Below are 25,218 nucleotides of genomic sequence, written 5' to 3' on the forward strand. Positions count from 1 at the left end.
GTCTCAGCAGAGCAGAGTAGAGAGGGAGAAGAATCTCCTAGCCCTACTGGCCACACTTTTCTTGATGCCATTATCTCTTTTGGGCACATTGCTGGCCCGTGCAGAACTTGCTGCCCACTGGCACTCCAAGTTCTTTATCCATGGAGCTGCTTTCCAGCAAGACAACCTCGAAGTCTGTGCTGGTGCCTGTGGTTATTCCTCCCCAGATGCAGAATTCTGCACTTGTCCTTATTGAGCTTCATCAGGTTTGCCTTCACCCAGCTCTCAACCTGTTCAGATCTGGCTGGATGGCAGCACAGCCTGACAGGGTGTCAGTCACTCCTGCAAGTTTTGTATCATCAGACAGTATCATTTCAGATATCTTTGATATTTATTATTACTTTCACAACAATATTTGATATTATTTTATAGATTTGAAGAAAAAAACCAAGTCCTAGATCTGAAGCAAAAGGCTGTCAAATTTTGGGCAGTTATTCTGCCTTCTCTCTTAAACCCTTATTATGATGAGCTGCTAGAACTGAACATTGGAGGAAGCAGAAAATAAGTAAAAAGCAATTTAAAAATGAGTTTGTAATGAAAAGATGGCATAGAAATGCTGGCAGAGATGCAAACTTCAATGCTCCTCTCCTTTCCACTTTTAATTGCCTCTAATTGTTACTTATTTTTTCTCACTATGCCAAATTTAGGGAAAGAGAAAGAAAATGACAAATTTGGGTTTGGGAATGATTTCTAAAGGACAGAAAACTCACTGCCTGACTTACCTCATTTTATTCTTCCCCCCAGATTGAGTTGAATTAGGAGATAGTATGCGTTGCTTTGTGAATGAGGCACATCATAGAATCAGGCAGGTTGAAAGAGACCTCCAACATCATCCAGTCCAACCTAGCATTCAGCCCTGTCCAGTCAACTAGACCATGGCACTAAGTGCCTCATCCAGGCTTTTCTTGAACACCTTCAGGGACAGCAACTCCACCACCTTCCTGGGCAGCCCATTCCAACGCCAATCACTCTCTCTGGGAAGAACTTCCTCCTAACGTCCAGCCTAGACCTCCCCTGGCACAACTTGAGGCTGTGTTCCCTTGTTCTGTTGCTGGTTGCCTGGCAGAAGAGACCAACCTCACCTGGCTACAACCTCCTTTCAGGTAGTTGTAGACAGCAATGAGGTCACCTCTAAGCCTCCTCTTCTCTAGGCTGCGCACCCACAGCTCCCTCAGCCTCTCCTCATAGAGTTTGTGTTCCAGGCCCCTCACCAGCTTTATCTCCCTCCTGTGGACACCTTCCAGCACCTCAACATCTCTCTTGAATTGAGGAGCCCAGAATTGGACACAGTACTCAAGGTGTGACCTGACCAGTGCTGAGTACAGGGGAAGAATAACCTCCCTTGTCTTACTGGCTTCACTGTTCCTGATCCAGGCCAGGATGCCATTGGCTTTCTTGGCCACCTGGGCACACTGCTGGCTTATGTTCAGCTACTACCTACCAGTACATCCACCTGAAGTATTTTAAAGCTATGATTTAAAGGGCTGGGTTTATTTGGAAGTTTGTGCCAACGTTAGTTTTTTTCCAGCTCTAATGCCCCAGACCATGTTGTTTAACAGGAAAAAAAAAAGGTAGTACAGTGACTGTGTCTGAGTTTGTGTTTGAGATGTCACCTTTTTCTCCCTGTAGGTGAAGTACAAAGGAGCTGCTAAGAAAGACCTCTCCAACTCTCTTTATCAGCAGATGCCAGCCACAATTGACAGTGTATTTGCAAAAGGCTTAACACAACTTCAGAGCAAGGTAAAGTGTTCAAGTCACAACAGTGAATTTTAGCTGTGTGGCTGGACATGACCTATTCGAACAGATGCTTGATTGCCTGCCTGATTTCCTTGGCTGAGTTTATCATCCAGAGTTTATCACCATAGCTACTTTGAGAACTAGTCACTTCTAGAATCTTGACAATTGTGCTCACCATGCTTATTAAATATACACTTCAAACCTGCTAGTGTATTCTCAGTCCAATGAAACACATTACAAAGCCATGAATACAAGAAGGGAGGCTCTCCTTCCCCTGTGCTCTGCCCTGGTAGGGTTCTGTCTGGAGTATTGCATCCAATTCTGGGTTCCCCAGCTCAAGAGGGACAGGGATCTGTTGGAGAGAGTCCAAGGGAGGGATACAAGGATGCTGAAGGGACTGTAGCACTGCCTGATAAGGACAGGCTGAGAGCCCTAGGACTGGTTAGTCTGGAGAGGAGAAGGCTGAGAGGTGATCTGAGCAATGTCTATCAATAGCTGAGGGCTGGGGGTCAGGAAGGAAGGGACAGGGGCAGTCTCTGCTCACTTGTGCTCTGGTACAAGACAAGGAGCAATGGATGAAAACTGCAGCACAGGAAGTTCCACCTCAACATGAGGAAGAACTTCTTGAGTGTAAGGCTCCATAGAGCACTGGCACAGGCTGCCCAGAGAGGTTGTGGAGTTTCCTCTGGAGCCCTTCCAGCTCTGTCTGAATGTGTTCCTGTGTGACCTGTGCTAGATTGTATGGCCCTGCTCTGGCAGGGGGTTTGGACTAGAAGCTCTCCAGAGGTCCTTTCCAGCCCCTAACATCCTGTGATCACTGAATCTAGTGCCAGTGCACTGTGGTTGAAGAACAGACTAATGTTAGAGAACAGCCACTACAGTCAGGGTCTGGCATTGGCTTTATGGAATGGTTGATGCTGAAGGGAAAAGCATCCAGCCTTCTGAAATCTCATACAATTAGCCTCAGCCCATCAATCCAGCTTGTGCAGGTCTCTCTGTGGAGCCTTCGTACCCTCAAGCACTCCCTCCCAGCTTAGTGTCACCTGTAAACTTACTGAGGGAGGACTCAATCCCTTCCTCCAGATGATGAACAAAGGTACTAAAGAGAACTGGGCTACATAGCACCACTCACAACACACTTTGTAGGTTTCAAAATATGGAATCCAGTTTCTTGAACATCCTCTGAAACATCTGAACAGAGTAAAGCAGCAAAGTGCAGCTCAGTTGCCTCCAGGGGCTTAGGAATGTAATATTCTTAATGCAGGCAGGTGACCCTTCACTGCATGGTCTCAGTGGAATTGTGTTAAGTATGTGTCATATGGATGAAGTTACAAATTGTCATTGCTGCTCATGAGAATTACAGCTTGATAGATGCTCCTGGCCTTCCAGCCACCACACACTGCCACTTTTTTATCTTCTGGGCTTTTTTTCTTTTTGCCTTTCTCCTCTCTTAAAGATATTAACCACTTATCATTCAATACTACCAGTCAGTAAAGTGAGGCACACTTTGAAGTGCATGTGATGCATTGCCTCTTCATCTGCATTTTTCTAATTAGTTTGGGTTTTTTTTCAAACAAAGGAAAATATTCATAACAAAAAGACCCAACCCCAACCAGCAAACAAAATCCAAACCAACAAACTACTGAACTCTCAGGAGAGCTGGTGGGGAAATGTTTTGATCCAAAACAGTGTGTTAATCACAGAATGTTAGGGGCTGGAAGGGATCTCAAAAGATCATTGAGTCCAACCCCACTGCCAGAGCAGGATCATCCAAGACAGGTCACACAGGAATGCATCCAGGTGGATTTGGAACGTCTCCAGAAAAGGAGACTCCACAACCTCTCTGGGCAGCCTGCTCCAGTGTTTTGTCACCATCACAGGGAAAAAGTTTTTCCTTATGTGTCCATGGCACTTCCTCTGCCCTTGTGCTGCCCTTGGCCACCCCTGAGCAGAGCCTGGCTGCATCCTCCCAACACTGCCCTGCACATCTTCAACACAGCAATGAGGGCATCCCTCAGGCTCCTCTGCTGCCAGCTCCCAGCCTCAACTCCCTCGGCCTGGCCTCACAGGAGATGTTCCACTGCCTGCAGCAGCTTGGGGGCTCTGGGCTGGACTCTCTCAAGCAGTTCCCTGAGGTCCTTCTTGAACTGAGGGATCCAGAACTGGACACAATGTTCCAGATTTGGCCTCACCAGGACACTCTGGAGGGGAGGAGAACCTCTTTGGACCTACTAACCACAGCCTTTCTAATCCAGCCCAGGATGCCCTTGGCCTCCTTGGGCACAAGGGCACATTGCTGCCTCCCGTGTATTCTTCTATCCACCAGGACCTTCGTGTCCCTCTCCTCTGCGCTGCTCTCTAACAGGTCAGTCCCCAGCCTATAGTGGTCCATGGGGCTACATCAAGGCTACACTGCACAAATGTACTAATAAAAAGTCAATTTTAGTTCTCAGAGCTTGAAATGGACCATCTATAGACTCAGGTTAAAGCAGCACAGTAGCTGTAATGACACTAATGTGACATTTCATTGTGAAGTGAGTGATTGGAAGAATTAGAGTAGAAATAAATTGGGAATTAAACTTGTATAACATTTTTAAACCCTTAGCTTGATTTATAAAACGTTCCTGAACCAGTTTGCCAGAGATTTACTCCTGGATTCCTTCCAAATGAGGACATTCTGCCTCGCTTTAGGCAAATGAGGTTAATTAACATCGCTGACGTGGCAGAGAAGATAAATGAGATTGAGAATGAAACCATTTTTAACCTTTTTAAGGAAAAGACAGGCATTTTCGTTTGGCATTGTAGCAGGTTTGGCTTTTCAATCACCCGAGAGTCACAGAGCAGCAAAGATGCAGATAGGCTGAGTTCTGTTTCAGCAGCAACTTTGCCTGCAGAGCTCCTGCCATCCCCACAGGAATAGATGCATTATAAATCATAATCTACCATAAAACTTGCAGATAGGCTGACACATTTTTCCAACTTGTGGTTACTGTTGCAGTGGACCTGAATTTAATGCTACTTTGAGAGAGAGATCCCAGGGGATTTTCTGATGGAAAATCTTCTCTACAGCATTCAAACCTAATCCATATTGTGCCTATCACTGCGGTACCTAAGCAGCTAATACAAGGATTTCAGGTTTCAACTGGGTCAGGATGTGGCAGAGGGGATTTCTGCTGCATCTGTCTAGCTGTGGGATTGTGAATTTACAGGTCATCACCTCAGCAAGCAGAGAGCACGAGTATGCCGTAGGAGGTCACCGTGCCAGCCCTGCTGCAGAAAGGCTGTCAGGAGCACAGAGCTGCAGCCTGCTTCCCACTCACAGAGTGCTGTTTTTAAATAGGTGCTGCTTTCCTGAGAGGTGGAAAAAGAGGACTATGAGTCCTTCTCATCCAGATCAGAACAAATTTACACCTTTGACTCCCTTTTCAAGCTGCTTGGATGCAAGGCTGAGCTTTACAGGCTTACAGAATGTCAGGGGTTGGAAGGGACCCAAAGAGATCATCAAGTCCAACCCCCCTGCCACAGCAGGACCATACAATCTAGCTCAGGTCACACAGGAATGCATCCAGACAGGCCTTGAAAGTCCAGAGAAGGAGACTCCACAATCTCTCTGGGCAGCCTGTGCCAGTGCTCTGGGACCCTTACAGTACAGAAGTTCCCTCCTGTGTTGAGCTGGAACCTCTTGTGCTGCAGCTTGCATCCATTGCTCCTTGTCCTATCCCAAGCAGCAAGTGAGCAGAGCCTTTCCCTGTCAGCACTAACAAGTTCTTACCTCAACTCCCTGACAATTGTCGTTCTCCTTCTCTGGAGATTTCTTGAGCTGAGCAACTAGATTTTTCTTCTTCTTCCTTCTCCTCTTTTCTGGGTAAGGCAGTGAGAGCAGGAGACGTCCCAGTCTCCACTGTGCCACTTCATCCCCCTTGCCAGCCTGCAAAGCTCTCCCCAATTTCCCTGCCTCTCAACAATGCAGAAATAAAGCTGATGAGAGCAGCCTAGGCAGTGAGGCCTCAATTTGATTTTCCTGAGAGTAAACAAACCTTTGTTGAAAAAATAGCAATTTTCTGGTGGAAAATGTTTCTGAAGGAAGATTTCTGATCAGTGCTAGCTGCATGCCAAGGCTGTTTGTTTGTTTTTGTCTGAAGACCAAAACACTGAATCCTTTCTTATGCAAAAATACTTTTAATTTAAATAAGGTGTCACAGCCAATGATAAAAGTAGTTAAAATTGCTTGAGGGGGAAACAGTGATGGGGGAAAAAAAAAGTATGAATTTCCTCACTTTCTTCATCACTTCTGCCATAAGGAGAGATTGCACTGGTTTTCTTCTTATCTGAAAACAATACACCAAAGCAAACTGAAGGCAGTTTAGTTTCCTCCTTTGCACAGGGCAATAGCTCAAATAGTAACTGTACGTCAGGGCTCAGCAGTATTGTCTGCTTTTAAAGATGATGAGCCAAGTGAATCTTTATTTTCAACTTGGTGACAGTTTGGATGTTACCTGTCCCCCTACTCCTATGAAATCACCCAGACTAGACTCAGCTGAGCTAGAAGTTAAGGAATCAAGCTTTATATTTACAGCTTAGCACAATATACAGGCAGGCATTTACAATATATACAGCTCTAGACAAAAATAGACGAGTTAAAGGTAATACAGAAACACAACTCCCCTCCCAGAAACCTGAGTCCCCAGGAGGGGCTCCCAACCACCCTTCCACCTCCTTTCCACCCCTCTACCTTATCCCAGAGTTTGCCTTACGTTCAAGGTGTGTTTGGAGAATTGGCCAGGGGGTTTAGGAAGCAGAAGGATTAATTAGACAGCAGGTTAGGGAGAAAAGTGCAGGCAGCCAGAGACACACAGCAACTGTATTATCTATATTTGTGGTGTTCTTTTTATCCATCTCAGCAAGCCTATGAGTGAAACAAACATCAACATTGTTTCCTTTTCACAGCCTATAATCTAATTTCTCTCACTAAAATATCTCAGCTAGGCTCAAACTAGCACAAACTTCCAGAGGAGATTGCAGAGTTCTGCCTCCCTCATGGGTAGAACCTTCTGTTAATTGCCATGTTTGGGGTTTTTTTTCTATGACAAAGCTGTTTTGTGAGGTTTCCTGATTCACTTCCAGTCATGTTACACATCATCAAATTGTTTGTGCTGATTTGTCCTTGGTTTGTTGGCTTTTTTAAAATGGTATCTAATATCATGGAATCATAGAATGGTCTGGGTTGGAAGTGACCTCTGAAGGTCACTCAGCCCAACCTCTCTGCATCAAGCAGGGACATCCTCAACTAGATCAGGTTGCCCAGAGCCCTGTCAAGTCTTACTTTGAATATCTGCAGTGATGGGGACCCAATCACCTCCTCAGGCAACCAGTACCAGTGTTCTACTACCCTCATGGTGAACAACTTGCTCCTAACATCCAATCTAAATCTCCTCTTCCCTAGTTTGAATCCACTGTGCCTTGTCCTATCACTACAGGCACTTGCAGTGCTAATGGTAGCAGGTTTAGTCCCCTGGATGAGGGAGCTGGGGCTGTTTTGTCTGGAGAAGAGAAGACTGAGAGGGGATCTAATAAATGTTTATAAATATCTGGGAGCTGGGGGTCAGGAGTGGGGGACAGGCTCTGCTCACTGCTCTCTGGGATAGGACAAGGAGCAATGCATGCAAGCTGCAGCACAGGAGGTTCCAGCTCAACACAGAGGGGAACTTCTGTACTGTAAGGGTCCCAGAGCACTGGCACAGGCTGCCCAGAGAGGTTGTGGAGTCTCCTTCTCTGGAGCCTTTCAAGGCCTGTCTGGATGTGTTCCTGTGTGACCTGAGCTAGATTGTATGGTCCTGCTGTGGCAGGGGGGTTGGACTTGATGATCTCTTTGGGTCCCTTCCAACCCCTGACATCCTGTGAGCATGTGACTTCTCTAGTTTTGCTTTATGCAGATTCATCAGATCATTTAGTTCTCCATCTGGAGATTGGCATTTTCCATCTCCTTGTATGCTTCCACCTGTCAAATCCTACCTTATAGATTTTAAGTTCAGAGCTCAGCTCACTGGCAATAAAGGGAAATAGAAAAATTAAACATTTAGTAGTGTTCAATGGATTCCAAAACAGAGGGTCAGTCAGAGTTAAGTGAAAGGAGCACAAAAGCCTTCCCTCTAGTGCAGCTTCCTATTGCCGCGCCGGGGTACGAGAGAGATAAGAAACATAAAAAATGAGCACTTGCAAATGAGTTCAATCTGAAGCTTTTCCTACCTAAATAATTGCCTGGCATTTCCTGAGTTAATGAATGGTGTTAGCAGAGAGTAGAGGTTACGTCAGTGACCTCTCATACTTGATCTCTCTGTAGAGTAGTTTCATATGTAGATTGGATGAAGAAAATCCAATTTAGCTAAAAGTGGGACCACGAACCGAGACCTAAATGTGCACATGCTAACACGTGAAGCAGGGATTCCAAGGGTGTTGATGGAATAATCCTCAGAGCCATCTTTCATGTTACTCTGTGCTGACTAACAGATCTGGCAGTACTTCTGCACTAAACCCTTCAAAATTAAACTAACCAGCTGTTGAACTCCTCCTAGCCTGTGATGGCTTCAAGGTTAGTGGTTTGGAAAGCAGCTTTATGGCTCTGCTTTTCAGAGCACTCTTCAACAGGAAGGCTCTTTAAAGTGACAACGTGAAGCAGCAGAAGCAGCAAAAGGCTTTTTGTGGCCTATGGTTATATAGTAATTACACTTTTGCCAAGCGCCGTTTGTCAGCGATGCTTCGGTCTGGTTAAAGATTATTTGCTTAGCCAGTTGCAAGATGAGCACGGGGAGATTAGAGACCATTTTTTGGATCAATTTGAGTCGTGTTTGTTTCCCCAGAGGCCTGGCCACATTGGATTTATGCTGTACAGTGAGATGGCGCATCTTAAGTTTCCTAATTTGATACTTTCATTCATATAGTAGCAGTGCAAACTCCTCTCCCTTTTGGTCTCCAGCTCTCAGCCTATATATCATTCTGTAACCTGAGACAGGGCAGATACTAACGTGTTGCCTTGGGCACTCAGATGCAGTCTTGCTGCCTTAAGCACAAACAGATCCAGCATTTTCTCACAGTTCTAGGATCTTGTCCTGAAAGAGTCCAAACCACCATCATCAAGAGTTCCCAGCTCGAAACTTTCACAGTATTCTTTTATTGGTGTCGGAGGGTTTGGGTTCTCTAATCCTTCCCCTCCTGATCAGCTTTCAATCTTGCTTAGTATTTGCAGTTTTCTTGGGGGATTATTTTCATGCTTGCTCCTGGGATCTGTTAGAAAAACGAATTTTCTTGATGCATGTTGCTTCTTCAAGTGTATTTTCTCACTGTTAGCCTAAAATCTTGGGACAAGGTTAAGAGCAAGAGCAGCTTCTTGGGCAGTTTTTGTATGTGAGTGTGACTATGTCAGGGTGAAAGCTGGATCAGCATCCAGTATTGAGCTCAGGTTGTATTCTAAACCCAAATTAATTGATAGAGTCACAATCCAATTCCAAATTTCCTTTGCTCTCATGACCACTGAATGTAAATACTCTTTTTCTTTGTGAAGCCTGGAGGCTAGGCAAATCATGTGTTGTGCTAGTCAGTTCTTAACAGTGGAAGAAGCAGATATCTGCCCTGTGAGGATTTCACCTAAACTTGTTTTTTTGTGAAGAATGCACAAAAGGGTTTTTTCCTCTTTTGTTATTTCTTTTGACAACAGGAAAAAAAGTTACTTGACTAATAAATTCAACTGTTTGTTTGTCCTTTTACCCAGGCTGTCTTCTCACCTTGTGTAGGGTTCATTTTCTGTTTCTGTATATTTCCTTCTGCTTTTCCTAACCTACCTCCCCACTATATCTGTGTTGTAATAACAGATGCAGAGAAATCTCTCTGCTGCCTGTGTCTCAAATGTCTGTTTTGGGTGGAAGCTCCTCTCCTTTCAGAGTTCTGTTTCCATTAAGGAGCTTAATTATTTATTACATTTCTTCCTGCACACAGGCAGACACCACCACTGGGTTTAACCCAGCTCATGTTGTTATACCTGCTCTGCTGAGGTCGCAAAAGTATAACCTTGCCTTTTCCCCTCCCCACCCAGGTTCTTTACACACAGAAACATGCTGCTGAGAAAGGAACTTCAGATTATGCACATATGAAGGAGCCTCCAGATATTAAGCATGCCATGGAAGTCAATAAACACCAGAGTGATGTAAGTAGCCCCCCATCTGCAATGAGTTTGCTTGTTCTGTGTTGGTACATCCATTAGAGCAAACTGAAACGGGCTGGCCAGGGAAGACTTTCATATTTCATCAGCTGTTGTTTTTTTTATGTTACTTGCACTGCAGTAATTTGGTACATGATGTGTGTGTGAAATATTCTCCAAGTAATGGGGTGTGACTTTCTTTCTAAATTGCATTGGAAAGCAGTTGCTGCTGCTGTGCGACAAACAATGTCTGTTTATGTTGTTGTTGATTAGGAAATGTTCTGGTGCTAGTAAATGTTGTTAAGAACTGCCACTTGGAAATCAAATGACAAAGGCAGGTTCTCTGAATTCTCTGCTTCAGAAGTGAATAAAGCTCTCTGTATGAGAAAAAAACAACCCTCATTTGTTTTCACGTTGGAAAGCAACTTCATGGAGGAAGAGCTTGGAGTCCTGGTGGACAGGAAGTTCTGCATGGGCCAGCAATGTGGCTCTGTGGCCAAGAGGGCCAATGGTGTCCTGGAGTACATCGAGAAAAGTGTGTCCAGCAGGTCTAGGGAAGATCTTTTCCCCCTTTACTCTGCCCTGCTGAGACCACACCTGGAATACTGTGTCCAGTTTTGGGCTCCCCAGTTCAAGAGAGACAGGGACCTGCTGGAGAGAGTTCAGTGGAGAGCTATGAGGTTGATGAAGGAACTTGAACATCTCTACTCTGAAGAAAGGCTCAGAGCCTTGAGGCTGTTTAGTCTGGAGGAGAGAAGGCTGAGAAGGTACCTTATGTATGCCTGTAGATATCTGAAGGGTGCATGTCAGGAAGAAGGGGCCAGGCTCTTTTCAGTGGTGTCCTGTGGTAACATGAGGGTCAGTAGATACAAACTGGAACACAGGAGGTACCACCTCAACATGCGGAGAAACTTCTTTGTCAGGATGCTGGAGCCCTGGAGCAGCCTGCACAACCCCAGCTCCCTCAGCCTATCCTCACAGCAGAGGTTCTCCAGCCTTTGGATCATACTTGTGGCCCTTTTCTAGGCTCACTCCAACAGCTTTGTGTTCTTGTTATGCTGGGGACACCAGAACTGGATGCAGTATTGGAGGTTCACTTTGAATTATCTTCATTTTACCCTGTCTTCCCTCCTGCCAGGGTTCCAAGCACTCGTAGGTTATGTAGGCTGCAAACTAAATGTCAGTGTTAGATGTATGTCCGTGTGTGCAGAATCTTGACAGCTGGCTGCTGATTAAAAGGCTGCTGGAAAACTTCAGGGAAGCATTATGTTTGAAGAATAACTTCTGCTTCTGCTGGGAAATACCTGCCTTGGAACTCCCAGCAGTAATTTGCAACCTGCCCTGATTACAGAATTCCCTCTTCCTGTCAAACTCTGGCTGTCTTTGCAGTTGGAAGCAGATTGACAGAGGGTAGGAGCTGGGAATGCCATCTTCCCTATAAGCATGAGAGTTGTTTCACCCCAGCAGTAGGAATGATGGTGGAATACTAAGGAAAGAAATAGTATAGGGAGGAGAGCTGCAAACCCTCTCTGAGAAGGTGGTGGGACAGGAAGGGGATGTGAGATGAGTCTTTGAATAAAATTCATCATGGCCTGAGGATTAGCATACTGGTGCAAAACCCACTTGCCTCCTACAGCTGTACATCACCTGCTAACAGAATTAAGGGAAGGCAGGTACAGATGTGAGAGTAAATGAAATTCAATTGTTCCATCTTTTGTTTTTTCCACCCTTAAAGCAGGCAAAATTAAAAAAAAAAAAAAAGAGGAAATTGAAACAAATGTAGGAGGGAAAGAAATGAGAACTTTTAACAGCACCTTTAAAACAAGGGAAAAATAGGAAGGAAATTCTTTTCAGCCTGAACAGCCTTCAACCAACTCCAGCAAACTCTCCATATCCACATCCACTGTAAAGCCCTACCCAGTCAGTTTTGGCTCTTTGAGAACAGACTCTGGTTGCTCAAGGGGAGCTGCCCTGCAGTAGGAATATATCTTTAGCACACGTGAAAAAGCAAATTATGCAAGTCTGGTTATTGTTCTGCAGAGTTCCACAGCTCCTGTGAGTAATTGTTTGGGCACCGTGGTGAATAGCTGTGAATTCCTTGGCTTTTAAGTGCAGGTTTAGTTAGGAGCCCAGCGAGTTTTTATCTTTGAGTCAGTGTGGTACGGCAAACATCCCGAATGTAGAGCAATTGTCTTCCTCAGCTGTTCCAGGCTGTTTGTAGGATCACAGCCTGGAAAGTGCAGGGGAAAAAGGAGGGAAACTACTGCAAAGCTCTTCTGTCCACCTTTCAGTACAGCATACCTATGGGAGCAGAATCCCTGTTTACCAACAATTCTCTGCCAGCCTAACTCAGTGTTTCTGTGCAAGGCTTTGCATCTAATAGGATTAGGATGCGTTTAAGACTATTTACTCAGCCTTAAAATAAGGCTGACATTTATACCCAACCCTGTGAAACGTGCAATTTCCTTTAAAAAATTAAGACTCTAGTCAACTTACAGTAGCTTGGTGCTGGCATTTGGAGTCTGTCAGGAGCTGCAGGCCCTCCCACCGCTTCGAATGTCGTTACCATGCTCTGCGCGTGTGGGCTGGAGCTGCACAGTAGGGAGAGGCTGCAAAATCTCCTGCACGATGTGATTGTGTAGAGGGAAAACATCTTTCTCTTCTTTGCACTTAAACTGAGGGAAATGACTCTTGAAAGAACAAAGCTGACTACTGTAATGATAGGGAATTTGCCTGAAAAATAATTGAGGTGCTGCATATAATGCTTGTTTATCCCACCCAGATACTGTTCTCTGGAAACTGTGTTTCTGCTCTCTGGAGGCAATGTTTAATGATGTGACTTTGGTAAACACAAAGGCTTTTGGAGAAAACTGAAGCCTCCTTCATGGAGTGGTAGGGGTTGGAAGGTAACTCCACAGATCATGGAGTCCAGCCCCCCTGCCAAAGCTGGATCACCAAGGGTAGATTGTGCATGAACGCATCCAGATAGGATTTGAAAGTCTCCTGAGTAAAAGACTCCACAACCCCTTTGGACAGCCTGCTGCAGGGCTCCAGCATCCTCACAGCAATGAAGTTTCTCCTCATGTTGAGGTGGAACTTCCTGTGTTCTAGTGTGTTTCTGTTGCCCCTTATCTCCTTAGGCACCACTGAAAAGAGCCTAGCTCCATCATATTGACTCCCACCCTTTAGATATTGATGAACATTGCAAAGATCCCTTCTCAGTCTGCCCTTCTCCACAATAAAGAGCCCCAGGTCTCAGTTCTACCACCTTCCTGGCAACCCCTTCCAGGGTCTCACCACCCTCATGGTGAAAGACTTCTTCCTAACATCGAGTCTGAATCTCACCATTTCTCGCTTTCTTCCATTCTCCCCAGTCCTGTCACTGCCTGACAGCCTAAAGAATCCCTCCCCAGCTTTCTTGTAGCTCCCTTAAGATACTGAAAAGTCACAATAAGGTCACCTGTGAGCCTTCTCCTCTCCAGACTGAACAGCCCCAACTCCCTCAGTCTCTCCTCATAGCAGAGCAGCTCCAGCCCTCTGATCCTCCTTGTGGCCCTTCTCTGGACACCTTCCAGCACATCCATGTCCCTCTTGTAACAGGGGCTCCAGAACTGGAGGCAGTACTCTAGGTGGGGTCTCACTAATGTGGAGTAGAGGGGGAAGTTCGCTTCCCTGACCTGCTGCCCACACATCTTTTGCTGCAGCCCAGGCTCTGTTTGGCTTTCTGGGCTGCAAGAGCACACTGACAGCTGATATTGAATTTCTTGTCCACCAGCTCCCCCAAGCCCCTCTCCTCAGGGCTGCTGTCAAGCCAATCACTTCCCTATTGGTGCTTGGGATTGCCTCGACCCAGATGCAGGACCTTGCACTTGGTTCTCCTGGTTCTCCATTCAACATCTGCATTAGAAAGAAACTACCTTTCACTGCCTAACTTTCTGCTGACAGTGGTTGTCAACAGTAGGTCCCCCTGGAGCATTTCCAACTGGTGCTGAAAATGATGTGTTTACTCCTGATGTAATTGGGACCAATCAGTTTTCAAGCCCATTACGGGAAAGGATGACTGCATCAATCTGTAATGGGCCAGAAGAATGTTTGTCTCTTCCACACGAGCTGGGAAACACTTTTCAACACCATTTGAGTGGGGATCAGAAAAGCTGTTGCCAATGATCATTGTCACCAGCAAGTCATTTCCTTAGTGCTGATGGACCCCAAAGTGCAGATGAGAGAAGAGGGGGCAGAGGCACAGCTGACAGGCTATTAGTTAGCGGACTAGCGGCTCTTGGGAAATGCTAAGCAGGGACAAATGGCAGGAAACAAATTCTCTTGCAGAGGGGTGTTCCTAGCTCCTTGCTGACTTCTGTGCATGACTGGAGGACTTCAGCATCTCCTCTGTGGAGGCAGAGAGCCCTGTGGCTGTTTAATCTGGAGAAGAGAAGGCTGAGAGATCTCATCAATGTGTACAAATATCTGAGGGGTGGGTGTAAAGGTGTCTGGGGCCAAGCTCTTTCTGGTGGTGCACAGCAGTAAGACAAGGAGCAGTGGCTACCAACTGGAATGTAGAGGGTTTCATCTCAACATGAGGAGAAACTTGTTTGGTGTGAGGGTGCTGGAGCCCTGGAGCAGGCTGCCCAGAAAGGTTGTGGAGTCTCTGGAGACTGTCCAAACTCTTCTGGATGCGTTCCTCTGCAGACTACCCTCAGTGATGCTGCTTGGCAAGGAGGTTAGACTGGATGATCTCTGGTGTTCTCTTCCCAGCCTCTAAGGTTCTGTGATCTCAAGAGGGTAAAAGGTGTTTGTAGCTATTTCTGCCTGTTTTAGTAATTTATTACTTGGAATAGTATTGGAATTGGAGGGGAAGGCAAAAGATTGTAGGTAGGCTCTGAGTCCTTTCACTTTAGATGTGCTTAAGCCACTATGTTATAGAATGTTCTCCTTGTCGATTGACAACCTGAGGTGCTTTACAGCATGGTAAGAAACCTGCTTCCTTTGCAGCATTGTAATGCATTGCAATGCACTGGCACGACCAGGAAAGGTGAAGCACCTTCAGAACCCTCAGCTGGAAGCAAACAGACCAGCAACTTTACCATCAGTGAACCTTTTGCCTTTTCTTAAGAGCTGGAGATTTGGCCTTGTGAAAACTAGTCTCCTAATCACAGACTCATACAATAATTTTGGTTGGAAAAGACCTCCAAATTCACCAACTCCAACCATTATCTGACTCTTTCAAGTCTGGTGCTAAGCCATGTCCCTCAACATCACACCTCTCTGTCTTTCAAACCTTTCCAGGGATGGTGGGCAAGCCATGAATAGATTTTCCATGCTTTGCAAAAGCAAGTGGCAATTGAGAGTATGTTGTCATGTTTGGGGCTAAAGAGGAGGAAGAACTTTTAGTCAGATTATCATTGGGTTTAAAAAGCATTCAACAATCTAACTGTGTTTTTTCTAACTGAAATTCCACTTTGGGATAGAAAACCACTTGAAATATGGGTAGTAATTAGCAATGCACTATTTGTAGCCTCAAAACTAGGGATGAAAGAATTAAGTTGTTTTTTTCACCTTAATCCCTGCTTCTTTCTTGCTTGCATTTCCCATTCATCTGCTGTAACTAGAATCAGAAAGGTTGGTAGAGAACTCTAAGATCATCAAATCCAACAGTCAACTAAACACCACCATGCCTACTCTCCATTTAGGTCTTTCACTGCTGCTCTTCAGCTGTCTATATCTGAGTCACTTTTCCCTTTGAAGAGGCCAGTTTGTGCAGATGTTTCTAGACCTGTGATGGTTTTGATGTGATGGTTGTTGATGGAGCCTGAACCACCCTTTGAAATGAAGACTGAGTGTAGGAATTGTGTGTCAAGGTTTGAGCCTCTTGATAATGGGCTTAGAAGAAAACACATCCCCAGCGACACCCCAGCAGGGAACACATCCCCAGCGACACCCCAGCAGGGAACACATCTCCAGTGACACCCCAGCAGGAGTCACATCCCCAGCGACACCCCAGCAAGGAACACATCCCCAGCCACACCCCAGCAGGAGTCACATCCCCAGCGACACCCCAGCAAGGAACACATCCCCAGCCACACCCCAGCAGGAGTCACATCCCCAGCGACACCCCAGCAAGGAACGCATCCCCAGCCACACCCCAGCAGGAGTCACATCCCCAGCGACACCCCAGCAAGGAACGCATCCCCAGCCACACCCCAGCAGGAGTCACATCCCCAGCGACACCCCAGCAAGGAACGCATCCCCAGCCACACCCCAGCAGGAGTCACATCCCCAGCGACACCCCAGCAGGGAACACATCCCCAGCGACACCCTAGGAGGAGTCACATCCCCAGCGACACCCCAGCGGGAGTCGCGTCCCCAGCGACACCCCAGCAGGGGGTGCATCCCCAGCCACACCCCAGCAGGGGACACATCCCCAGAGACACCCCAGGAGAAAAGATATCCCCTTCAGTGGATTAATTTATTTTATCACTTAAGCAGGATTTGTTTTCCTTTCTCCTTTCTCGTAAGCTTCTCTGCTTTCCATCTTCTCAGTGCCCATGGGTGCAGAGGCTAAGCTGGTTGCTTTTCCCTGTCCACATCTGTTTCCCTGCTCTCTCAGACTGGCTCTGGTTTTACTGTTCTAACACAGCACTATAAAAAACAACCACCAAAAAATCCCTAGATGGAATGGAATAGCAGCTGTGTAATAGAGGCCAGCACACTGTCCCAAAGGGAAAGGGTCAGCATCCAGGGATTGAGGTTATTCAGGAAATGGGAAACATATTTTTTCTTTCTTTGGCCTACCCCTGACAAACTACTGTTCTGCTGCATAACATTTTTATTCTCACTGGAGTATGACAAGCTGCAGAATGGAGCAAATATATATTGCAGACATTTGTAAAATGCTGGATGGCTTTCCCTCAGACATAAGTAATAGGTATCCTGGTTTAGGTGCAGGAGGAATAATAATTCACTCAGGGAAAGCTATAGCAATTGGCCTTGCATCTAATATAATTGGAAATGGTGAAATATAAAGGACTGTCACTGTCTTGTTCCCCACCCTCTCTCCCCCCCGAAATTAACCACAATCCATTATTTCACGTCCTATATGATCATGTCATTTGGGAGCAATAAGTGACCACATTTCCTCAACTTTATCACCACTGTTCTCGATTCTCTGTTGTTAACTCCCCTCCCTTCCTAATTTCTATTTGGAGCACATATGCTGGCCTTTAATTTGCAATTTACATGGATGATAGGGTGCCATTCAGAAACCTGTTTCTGCTGCCTTTGTGGTTTTCACCTCACCTCATGTGGTCGTTAGGACAAACAGCATATAATTAACTGGATTCATGGAAAGCCCTGAATTGCAAATGCTTGTCTGTACATAGAGTTTCTCAAAAGAAAATAACAGGGGGAATCTAAACCTAACCAAAAGCAAACTTTGAACAAGCTGTAGGAATCCGTTTCTGTTTGCTTGCTGGAGGATGCTTTGGCCTCTGTAATAATCCAACTTCTTTCTTTCTTTCTGGTTTTATTGTTGATTACCCTGGTGTGTCACTCACTGTAGGTTAAAAATTATCAGATCTATTTGTGGGCAAGCAGCCAAGAGTGAAGACTATTTAAACTTGTCTACTTAGCTGAAGCCATGTGGAGACAAAATTACTTTTCCTGGTGCCTGTAAAATATTTGCCCCAAAAAGTAAATGTTATTTTTTAGATTTCTTCTCCCAATAACATTTGTACAAATTATATTGATGGTTGGGTCCAGGAGATTGTTGCTTTGTACCCAGAGTGATACCTTACATTGGAAATAAGAACTAAGAGCAGAGGTTGTAAGTGAAGCTTCAAACTGATGGTGAAATGCTCTCCTAAGAGGTCGAATAACTTTGGTAAACAATAGAAGTAAACTGTAGAAGGCTAAATCACAGAATGTCAGGGGGCTGGAAGGGACCTCGAAAGCTCATCCAGTCCAACCCCTCTCCTAGAGCAGGATCACCTAGACCAGATCACATAGGAATGCATCCAGGTGGGTTTTGAATATCTCCAGAGAGGGAGATTCCACAACCTCCCTGGGCAGGAATTATTCTGATACTTTCTATGTCCTGTGGGCATTTGATGGTTTCTTTTTGCCCCAGACTGTGATTTTGTCACTTGCTGAAGTATCAAGGAGAAATTTTTTAACCATTCACAATAATTCAGTAAGTTCGTTCTTGAAAACTACCTTAGATTGGCACAAGTGCTACAGCAAGGGAAGCAAAACGTCTGCAGGTGCTGAAGAGAGAGAAGAATCACAGAATGTCAGGGGCTCAAGGGACCTCGAAAGCTCATCCAGTCCAACCCCCCTGCCAGAGCAGGATCACCTACAGTAGTTGACAGAGGAACACATCCATGCAGGTCTTGCATATCTCCAGAGAGGGAGAACCCACAACCCCCCTGGGCAGCCTGTTCCAGTGCTCTGTCACCCTCACAGGTTAGCAAAATCCTTCTCATGTTTCTATGGAACTTCCTATGCCTCAGCTTCCACCCATTATCCCTTGTCCTGTCACTGGGCATCACTGACAGAAGCGGATCTGCTTGAGAGCAAAGACTCCTCAGGTTCATGTGGACCCTCCTGTGCTTCAACTTCCACCCCTTGCCCTGTCACTGAGCATCACTGAGATGAGGCTGGCTCCATCCTCCTGGCACTCATCCCTTATGTATTTATAAACATGTGAAAAAGAACAAGTTGTGGTCCCAGAGCTCTGCGGCATCCCTGAGGTCTATGCTGTTTCTGTGCATGCTGACTGGAGAACCTTTGGGCTCTCCTACCTGTGGTTTAGCCTTCTGGCCAAAGCTTTCTGAGCCCATTCATTAGGGTTGTGGCTTTTGCACAAGCAGAAAGGCTCAGTTTTGTACTCCACGTGCTGGAGCACTCAGCCTGCTTGTTCCCATGATGGTGTAAAGGAGCAGACGAGCGGAGCTGTGGGATGCTGAGGTGGAGCTGCGTCGTTAAACGGCATACCCTGATGGTTACTGAGACACTTTCCCTGCGGTGGGATCAGAGTTTCTGCTCAGTGGAGCTGCAGTCTGCTAGGGTGCAGGGCTCAGGGGGGTAAGTTTATGTTAAAAAAGGGTGTAGCACAGGAAAAAAAAAACCCTGTAGTTTTTAGAAGTCCTTTGAAATGTAAAGATCAAACCTAATACTTGTGTCTTTTGCAACGATTTAATTTTCTGCTACACTTCTAAGCAAATCCACTTTACAGAATCATAGAATGTTAGGGGCTGGAAGGGGTCTCTGGAGATCATCAAATCCAACCCAGGGCAGGTCACACAGGAGCACATCAAGATGGGTCTTGAAAGTCTCTAGAGAAGGAGACTCTGCAGCCTCTCTGAGCAGCCTGCTCCAGGGCTCCAGCAACCTCATGTTGAAGTGGAACTTGCAGTGTCCCAGTTTGTATCCATTGCCCCTTGTCTTATCACAGGACATTGCTGAGAAGAGCCTGGCCTCATTCTTCAGATGTTTCTGAACGTGTTGGTGTTGTACTTGATGCTTCTGAATTCTTTTCCTTATGTTGTTAACCTGTGTGTGGGTCTTCCTAAATAGTTCCTGTCAAGCAGGCCTGTGTGGGAATAGATTAGGCAGAGTTCTGGTGAATTTGCTGGCTGAGGTGATAAGTCAGTCAGAGGCTATTTGTGAACCTCTGACATTTTCTTTTTGGTTGTTTATTTGAAGCAAAAGTGTTTTGGTTTTTATTTTTGTTTGTTTGTTTGACAGGTGTCCTATAAGAAGGATGTGGAGGAGACTCACAGATACACCGAAGTGCTGAACAGGCCAGACATAAGGATAGCAACTGAGATAACAAAGCTCATCAGTGATGTATGATCTGTTACTCTGTAGTTTTTTAGATGTGCCTTTTTATTTATTGTAATGTCAATCAGATTATTTAGAATGCAGCTGAAATGTCACAGGCAGAAAAACTGCCACCCTGGTATCAAACCTTTTCATCAGATTTGCAGGGTTATACACAAAAATGAGAGAGAAAACTTAAGAGAAAAGCAGAAAAGCTGCAAACTTGCCTGGTGGGTGAGGAAGTTATGGGGTTTCTTCTGTTTTGCTGCTGACAGTTTGACCTTTGCAGTCATTTGGCACTGATCTCAAGACAACATAAAGCTTTCTGAGGTTGTTTTTGCCTCTGATAAGCATTCTCTAGATAGGTCATGTGTTCTGCCACACTTCAGAGAACATCCCAAGCCTTTTTTGGCCTTTTTTCACCTGGATGCAAGAGAAGCTTGCCCAGGACTCCCCTTCCTCCTCCCATCTCTGCTGCCAGCTCCAGGGAGTCACAGAATCATAGAATGTCAGGGGCTGGAAGGCACCCCAAAATATCATCCAGTCTAGCCCTCTGCTGGAGCAGGATCACTTAGAGCAGATCACACTGGAATGTGTCCAGATGGTTTTTTAATATCTCCAGAGAGGGAGAATCTACAACCCCCCGTGGCAGCCTGTTCCAGTGCTCTGTCACCCTCACAGGGAAAAATTTCTTCCTCAGGTTCACATAGAGCCTCCTATGCCTCAGCTTCCACCACTGCCTCTTGTCCTGTCACTGGGCATCACTGAGAAGAGGCTGGCTCCAGCAGTTCTCTGAGATCATTCTTGAACTGGAGGGGCCCAGAACTGGACACAGTACTCCAAATGAGGCCTCACTAGGGCAGAGTAGAAAGGCAGGAAAACCTCCCTCCACCTACTGACCACAGCCCTTCTAATCCACTCTAGAATGGCATTGGCCTTCCTGGCCACCAGAGCACATTGCTGGCTCATGGCTGTTCTTCCATTCACCAGGACTCCTAAGTCCTCCTTCCCTTCACTGCTCTCCAGCAGGTCAGTGCCCAAGCTATACTGATACAGGAAATGCAGTTCCCCACTGTCCTGGGAGCTATGCAAACCTGCTGCAGCTTGCATGGGCAATCTCCTCCCCGAGCTCCCCCTCTCGAATTCTTTGCCCTCCCACCATGACATCTGCTAATGGATAGGTCAAGGAGCAGATTGAGAAGCAGCAGTGTGTGATTTGGCTGTAATATTTCATTGTAGGCAAGTTAATATGTATATGTATTAAAAGCCCTGAGCTAAGATTTTAAGTAACTCCTCATAGCTTAGTGTGAGACTGATGAAGCATCTATGGAGGGGCAGTTTTAAGAGCCCTGAGATTCACTTCAATATTCAGAATATTCTGAAAGCCAAGAACTTAGTTGTATGTTCAGCTCTCAAATTCACTAATTGCTGTTCAAGCCCACTTTGAGTTGGAGTGGTTCTGGGACTCAGAGTCTGTTGTTATGACACATCCTTGCTGACTCACAGTGCCTGAGTAGTGCAAGCAGCCTATTTCAGGCAGCAGGTAATTTTGTTTGTGATAGCACAGAGCACCTTGCATCGATTCATCCGTGCTGATCTCTAAAGCGTTGGCTAGGGGGAGGGTAAAAAATTGGCAGCAATTTGCATGGGAGGCACTTGAGCTGGAAAGATCACCGGATGTCAGCCCTGTGGGACCAATTCCACTCCGGTAAGCACCAGTGCAAACCTCCCTGACACCCAGCAAGGCTGCAGTGCTAAAACTGAGAGTGGAATTTGACCTCACAGTGCAAAAAAAAAACCGCAAAACAACCCTGCCTCTCAGCCTGGTTTTGTTTTCAGCTGCTGTGAGCGATCTGGTGTGAACCACAGCCCCTGCGGTGGGAAATGTGCAGCCACTGCAACTCGTGCAGCAATATCTATGGTTCATGTTGGAGTTTGCTGTGCATTGGTGTTTTACAGTAAATAAATACGCTGTTAAGCAGCTGGGGCCTGAGAAGGGCTTTTCTTTTTCAGAGCTGTCTCAATGCAAATCACTAAATAATTTTTCTTTTACATGGCTTGGATGCTTAAATGTCTGTTGATAAAGGCAAACGATTTAAGAGTGATTCATAGCCTTTTGTTTGTTTGTTTTTAAGGCTGAGTACAAGAAAGGAAGGAGAGAGATGACTAAGGAGCCTGTTGTACTTGGAAGACCAGATTTTGAACATGCCAAAGGAGTATCAAAGCTGTTAAGCCAAGTAAGACCCTGTCATTTTTACAATGAGTGCATTCAGGCCTCTCATTCCTAGGAATGCAAGAAAACATTTCGATTTTTACATGATTATCTTTAATTGCATGAAGCTTACAGTCCCCAACTTTTCAGCTGGAGTTGCAGTGTGGTAAATGTCAGATTCTTAGGGAAGAGAATGTACATTTTAATGCAAAATGACAAAGAACCTGGCCTGTTACAGCTCGTCTCTTGTGGCAGTGGTCTGTGTTTGTAGGGATTAGCTGGGATTTCTGGAATATTAACTGTCTGTCATTTAGAGGCAAGTTTTGCCACTCATTCACTTTGTGTTGGAACCTTACCCTGCGATTCATCCTGCTGAAGTGAACTGGGGGCTTTTGTCTGACTGCTTGCTGATGTGGGGAAGGGGATCTGAATTTGGCCTCGCTTGGAAACTGCTTGCCTTCCCTCCCCCTGAAAGTGAGCCTGTTGTGTGCTGCTTTCTGTTAGATACTAACCTGAAATAAAGGAGGAGGGAAAAAGAAAGAAAAACTGAAGGATGGCTCTAGTCTGAAACTAAAAAGAAAACTGAAAGCACAAAGGTTTCCTCTCTTGTTCTTAGGAGTCATATCATCAGAAGATCTGTGCATAAGACTCTACTACAGATCAGCCTGACATCATGAGAAGGGATTTTTGGCTGCTGACCTTTTTTCTTTTGCCTACTTTTTCTTTTCATTTTCTTTTATTCCCCTCCTGTTTTTATTGTCTTTCTTTCATTTTTGTTGTTCTTCTTTATCTTCTCCCTCTCATCAGTCTTTTCCTCTTCTTTCCTCCTTCCTCCTCTTCTTGCCTCTTTCCTCCTCTTCTTGCCTCTTTCCTCCTCTTCTTGCCTCTTTCCTCCTCTTCTTGCCTCTTTCCTCCTCTTCTTTCCTCCTTCCTCCTCTTCTTTCCTCCTTCCTCCTCTTCTTGCCTCCTTCCTCCTCTTCTTGCCTCCTTCCTCCTCTTCTTGCCTCCTTCCTCCTCTTCTTGCCTCCTTCCTCCTCTTCTTGCCTCTTTCCTCCTCTTCTTGCCTCTTTCCTCCTCTTCTTGCCTCTTTCCTCCTCTTTTTGCCTCTTTCCTCCTCTTCTTGCCTCCTTCCTCCTCTTTTTGCCTCTTTCCTCCTCTTCTTGCCTCCTTCCTCCTCTTTTTGCCTCTTTCCTCCTCTTCTTGCCTCCTTCCATTTTTCTCTTATCTTATTCTAGGGTAGTTCTTTAACAGTGCCTTGTGTAATCCTCACTACTAATCCTGTCAGGCTAGACTTGGAGCTTTTGTAAACTTAGGAGGCATTTCTGCCCTCCTGTAGAAGAATAATGCCCAAATGCAGCAGTGCATGTGCTAGAACAGTCTGAAGATCAGGGCTGTGTAACAAATGCTTGTGATTTGGCTAGAGAGCAGAAATCTTCCCTGCGCTGGGATAAAATGAGCATGCTTTGTCCTGAAGAATGAACTGCAATACAGCACAGCCCTTGTTGGCCTGAGGTGGAGCTCTGTTTGCTGTTATCAAACGTTGCCCTTAAATACCTGCTACATGGTTTCCTGGCCCACCAAGAACTTGGAAGTACTAGTCATGCACAAAAGGGAAAAAAAAAAGAGAAAATACTTTTTATAGAACTTGCTTTGTTAATGATGTGTCCTGGCTCAGAATTAGTTTGGGTCTTCCAAATAGATTTTATTCTTCCAGTGTCTAATGGTTTCTGTGCGCATGCCTCTGCTGATGGACAAGCCTGCTCAGAGATTCTTTTGTGTTTAGCACAAAAGATTATTTTGTGCTTAGGTTTGATATTGGGGAAAATGTCTTTGCTGCAGGAGTGGTCAGGCATTTGGAACAGGCTGCCTGGAGAGGTGGTGGAATCACTGTCCCTGGAGGTGTTCAAAAAGTGTGTGGATCTGGTGCTTCAGGCTGTAGTTTAATGGTCGTGGTGGTTGGACTTGATGATCTTAAAGGTCTTTTGCAGTCTCAATGGTTCTATGGTTTAGCACTGTGCAGGTTTGTGCTTTCTAGGAAGGGCTAGCACAATGTTGCCCAGACCTGGGTAGCAGGAAAGGGAGCTGTTTGTCACTGAGACCTTTAGTGAAAGTATGAAAAGGGTTCATATCTTAATTTAGTGTTTGGTATCCTTTATTCCTCCTCAGTGGCTGTCTACACACTCTTTTCCTTGCAGCCTGCTTCACAATCTAGTGGCCTTGCAGCTGCCTATTGTCACAAATGGGACCAGGCTGAATCTTTCTCTGGTAGCTCTCTCCATATCACAAAGCTTGGTACCCTTGAGGTTGTGGCCAACAACCGAAAAAATACCAGCTGGACCAGGGAGTCCTGCAGGCTGCTGCTGAGCCAGCTGTGCCACAGGCTTCATCAACACCCTTTTTATCTTGTTTTTGTTAGCTGTGCTTTTCCTCTTGGACAATGCATGCTGCATCTGCAAGAGCTTTGTTACAGAGTCTCTTTGCTGCCAAGGACTGAGTTCTATCTGTGATCCTTCTGCAGAAGGGTTGGTGGTGTAATTCTGCTTTGTGTTTGGTGTGCAATCTCTACTTCTGTCAGAGAGTCCCACTAGTGCAGAAGATGTGGCAGCAAGAGAGGAGCGCTTGGCAAAATGTAGCTTGACTACAGTTCATTTGTGAAGAAAATTCTTTCTAAACCTTGGTGGTCCAAACTCTGCAGCCACTGGGCCTGGATCCAAGTTTTAGGGATCCTTTCTTCTCTTCTTCTCTCCTCAGTTGTTATGGAAATTTGCAAAATTAATAATTGATGTTAATTTTTATATCCAGGAGAAGATAGTTAATAACTAGGAAAATTGTTTATTAACATTAAATCTCACCAGAAAACTTATTTACAATGTTTGAAACACATACATACAGGGAACAGGCAACTTTAAGAAAAAACTAGCAAATACAAACTTTAAACTTAAAACTGGCAAGAGGTTCTTGGTTTCAATTGTACTGCTTGCCCACCAGGGGACTCGAGAGGCTCCGTTCTGCTGCTGAAGCAGAAGGCACAGTAGAATCTAGTTAGAGAATTTCTCACAAAGAGGCTCTGAATATTTACTCACAAAACAGGATCAGACAGTCCCCAACACTTGAAAGGTGTTCTGTCAGTGTCTTGAAAGTTGTTGCTGGCAAAGCAGAGCACGATGTGGCAGAGCACAACAGGCAAAGGAAAAGCAAAAAGTTACTTGGCAAGAGCCTT

The 25,218-nt window shown here is 45.5% G+C and overlaps 1 protein-coding gene across 4 annotated transcripts in view; it reads left to right on the forward strand.

Moving 5' to 3' along the window:
• NEBL (nebulette) overlaps positions 1–25,218 on the forward strand; it is a 274,767-nt gene that overhangs the window by 183,773 nt on the left and 65,776 nt on the right. Inside the window, exons 4-7 of one of the 4 annotated variants that reach the window (XM_064162531.1) lie at positions 1,669–1,779; positions 9,863–9,973; positions 19,712–19,813; positions 21,922–22,023. The exons of the other annotated variants lie outside the window; for them this stretch is intronic. Coding sequence (XP_064018601.1) covers positions 1,669–1,779; positions 9,863–9,973; positions 19,712–19,813; positions 21,922–22,023 — 426 coding nt within the window. The remainder of the gene's footprint in view (positions 1–1,668; positions 1,780–9,862; positions 9,974–19,711; positions 19,814–21,921; positions 22,024–25,218) is intronic. 4 annotated transcript variants of the gene reach the window in all.

The sequence above is a fragment of the Pogoniulus pusillus genome, chromosome 23 (assembly GCF_015220805.1).
Source record: "Pogoniulus pusillus isolate bPogPus1 chromosome 23, bPogPus1.pri, whole genome shotgun sequence".
NCBI lineage: Eukaryota > Metazoa > Chordata > Aves > Piciformes > Lybiidae > Pogoniulus > Pogoniulus pusillus.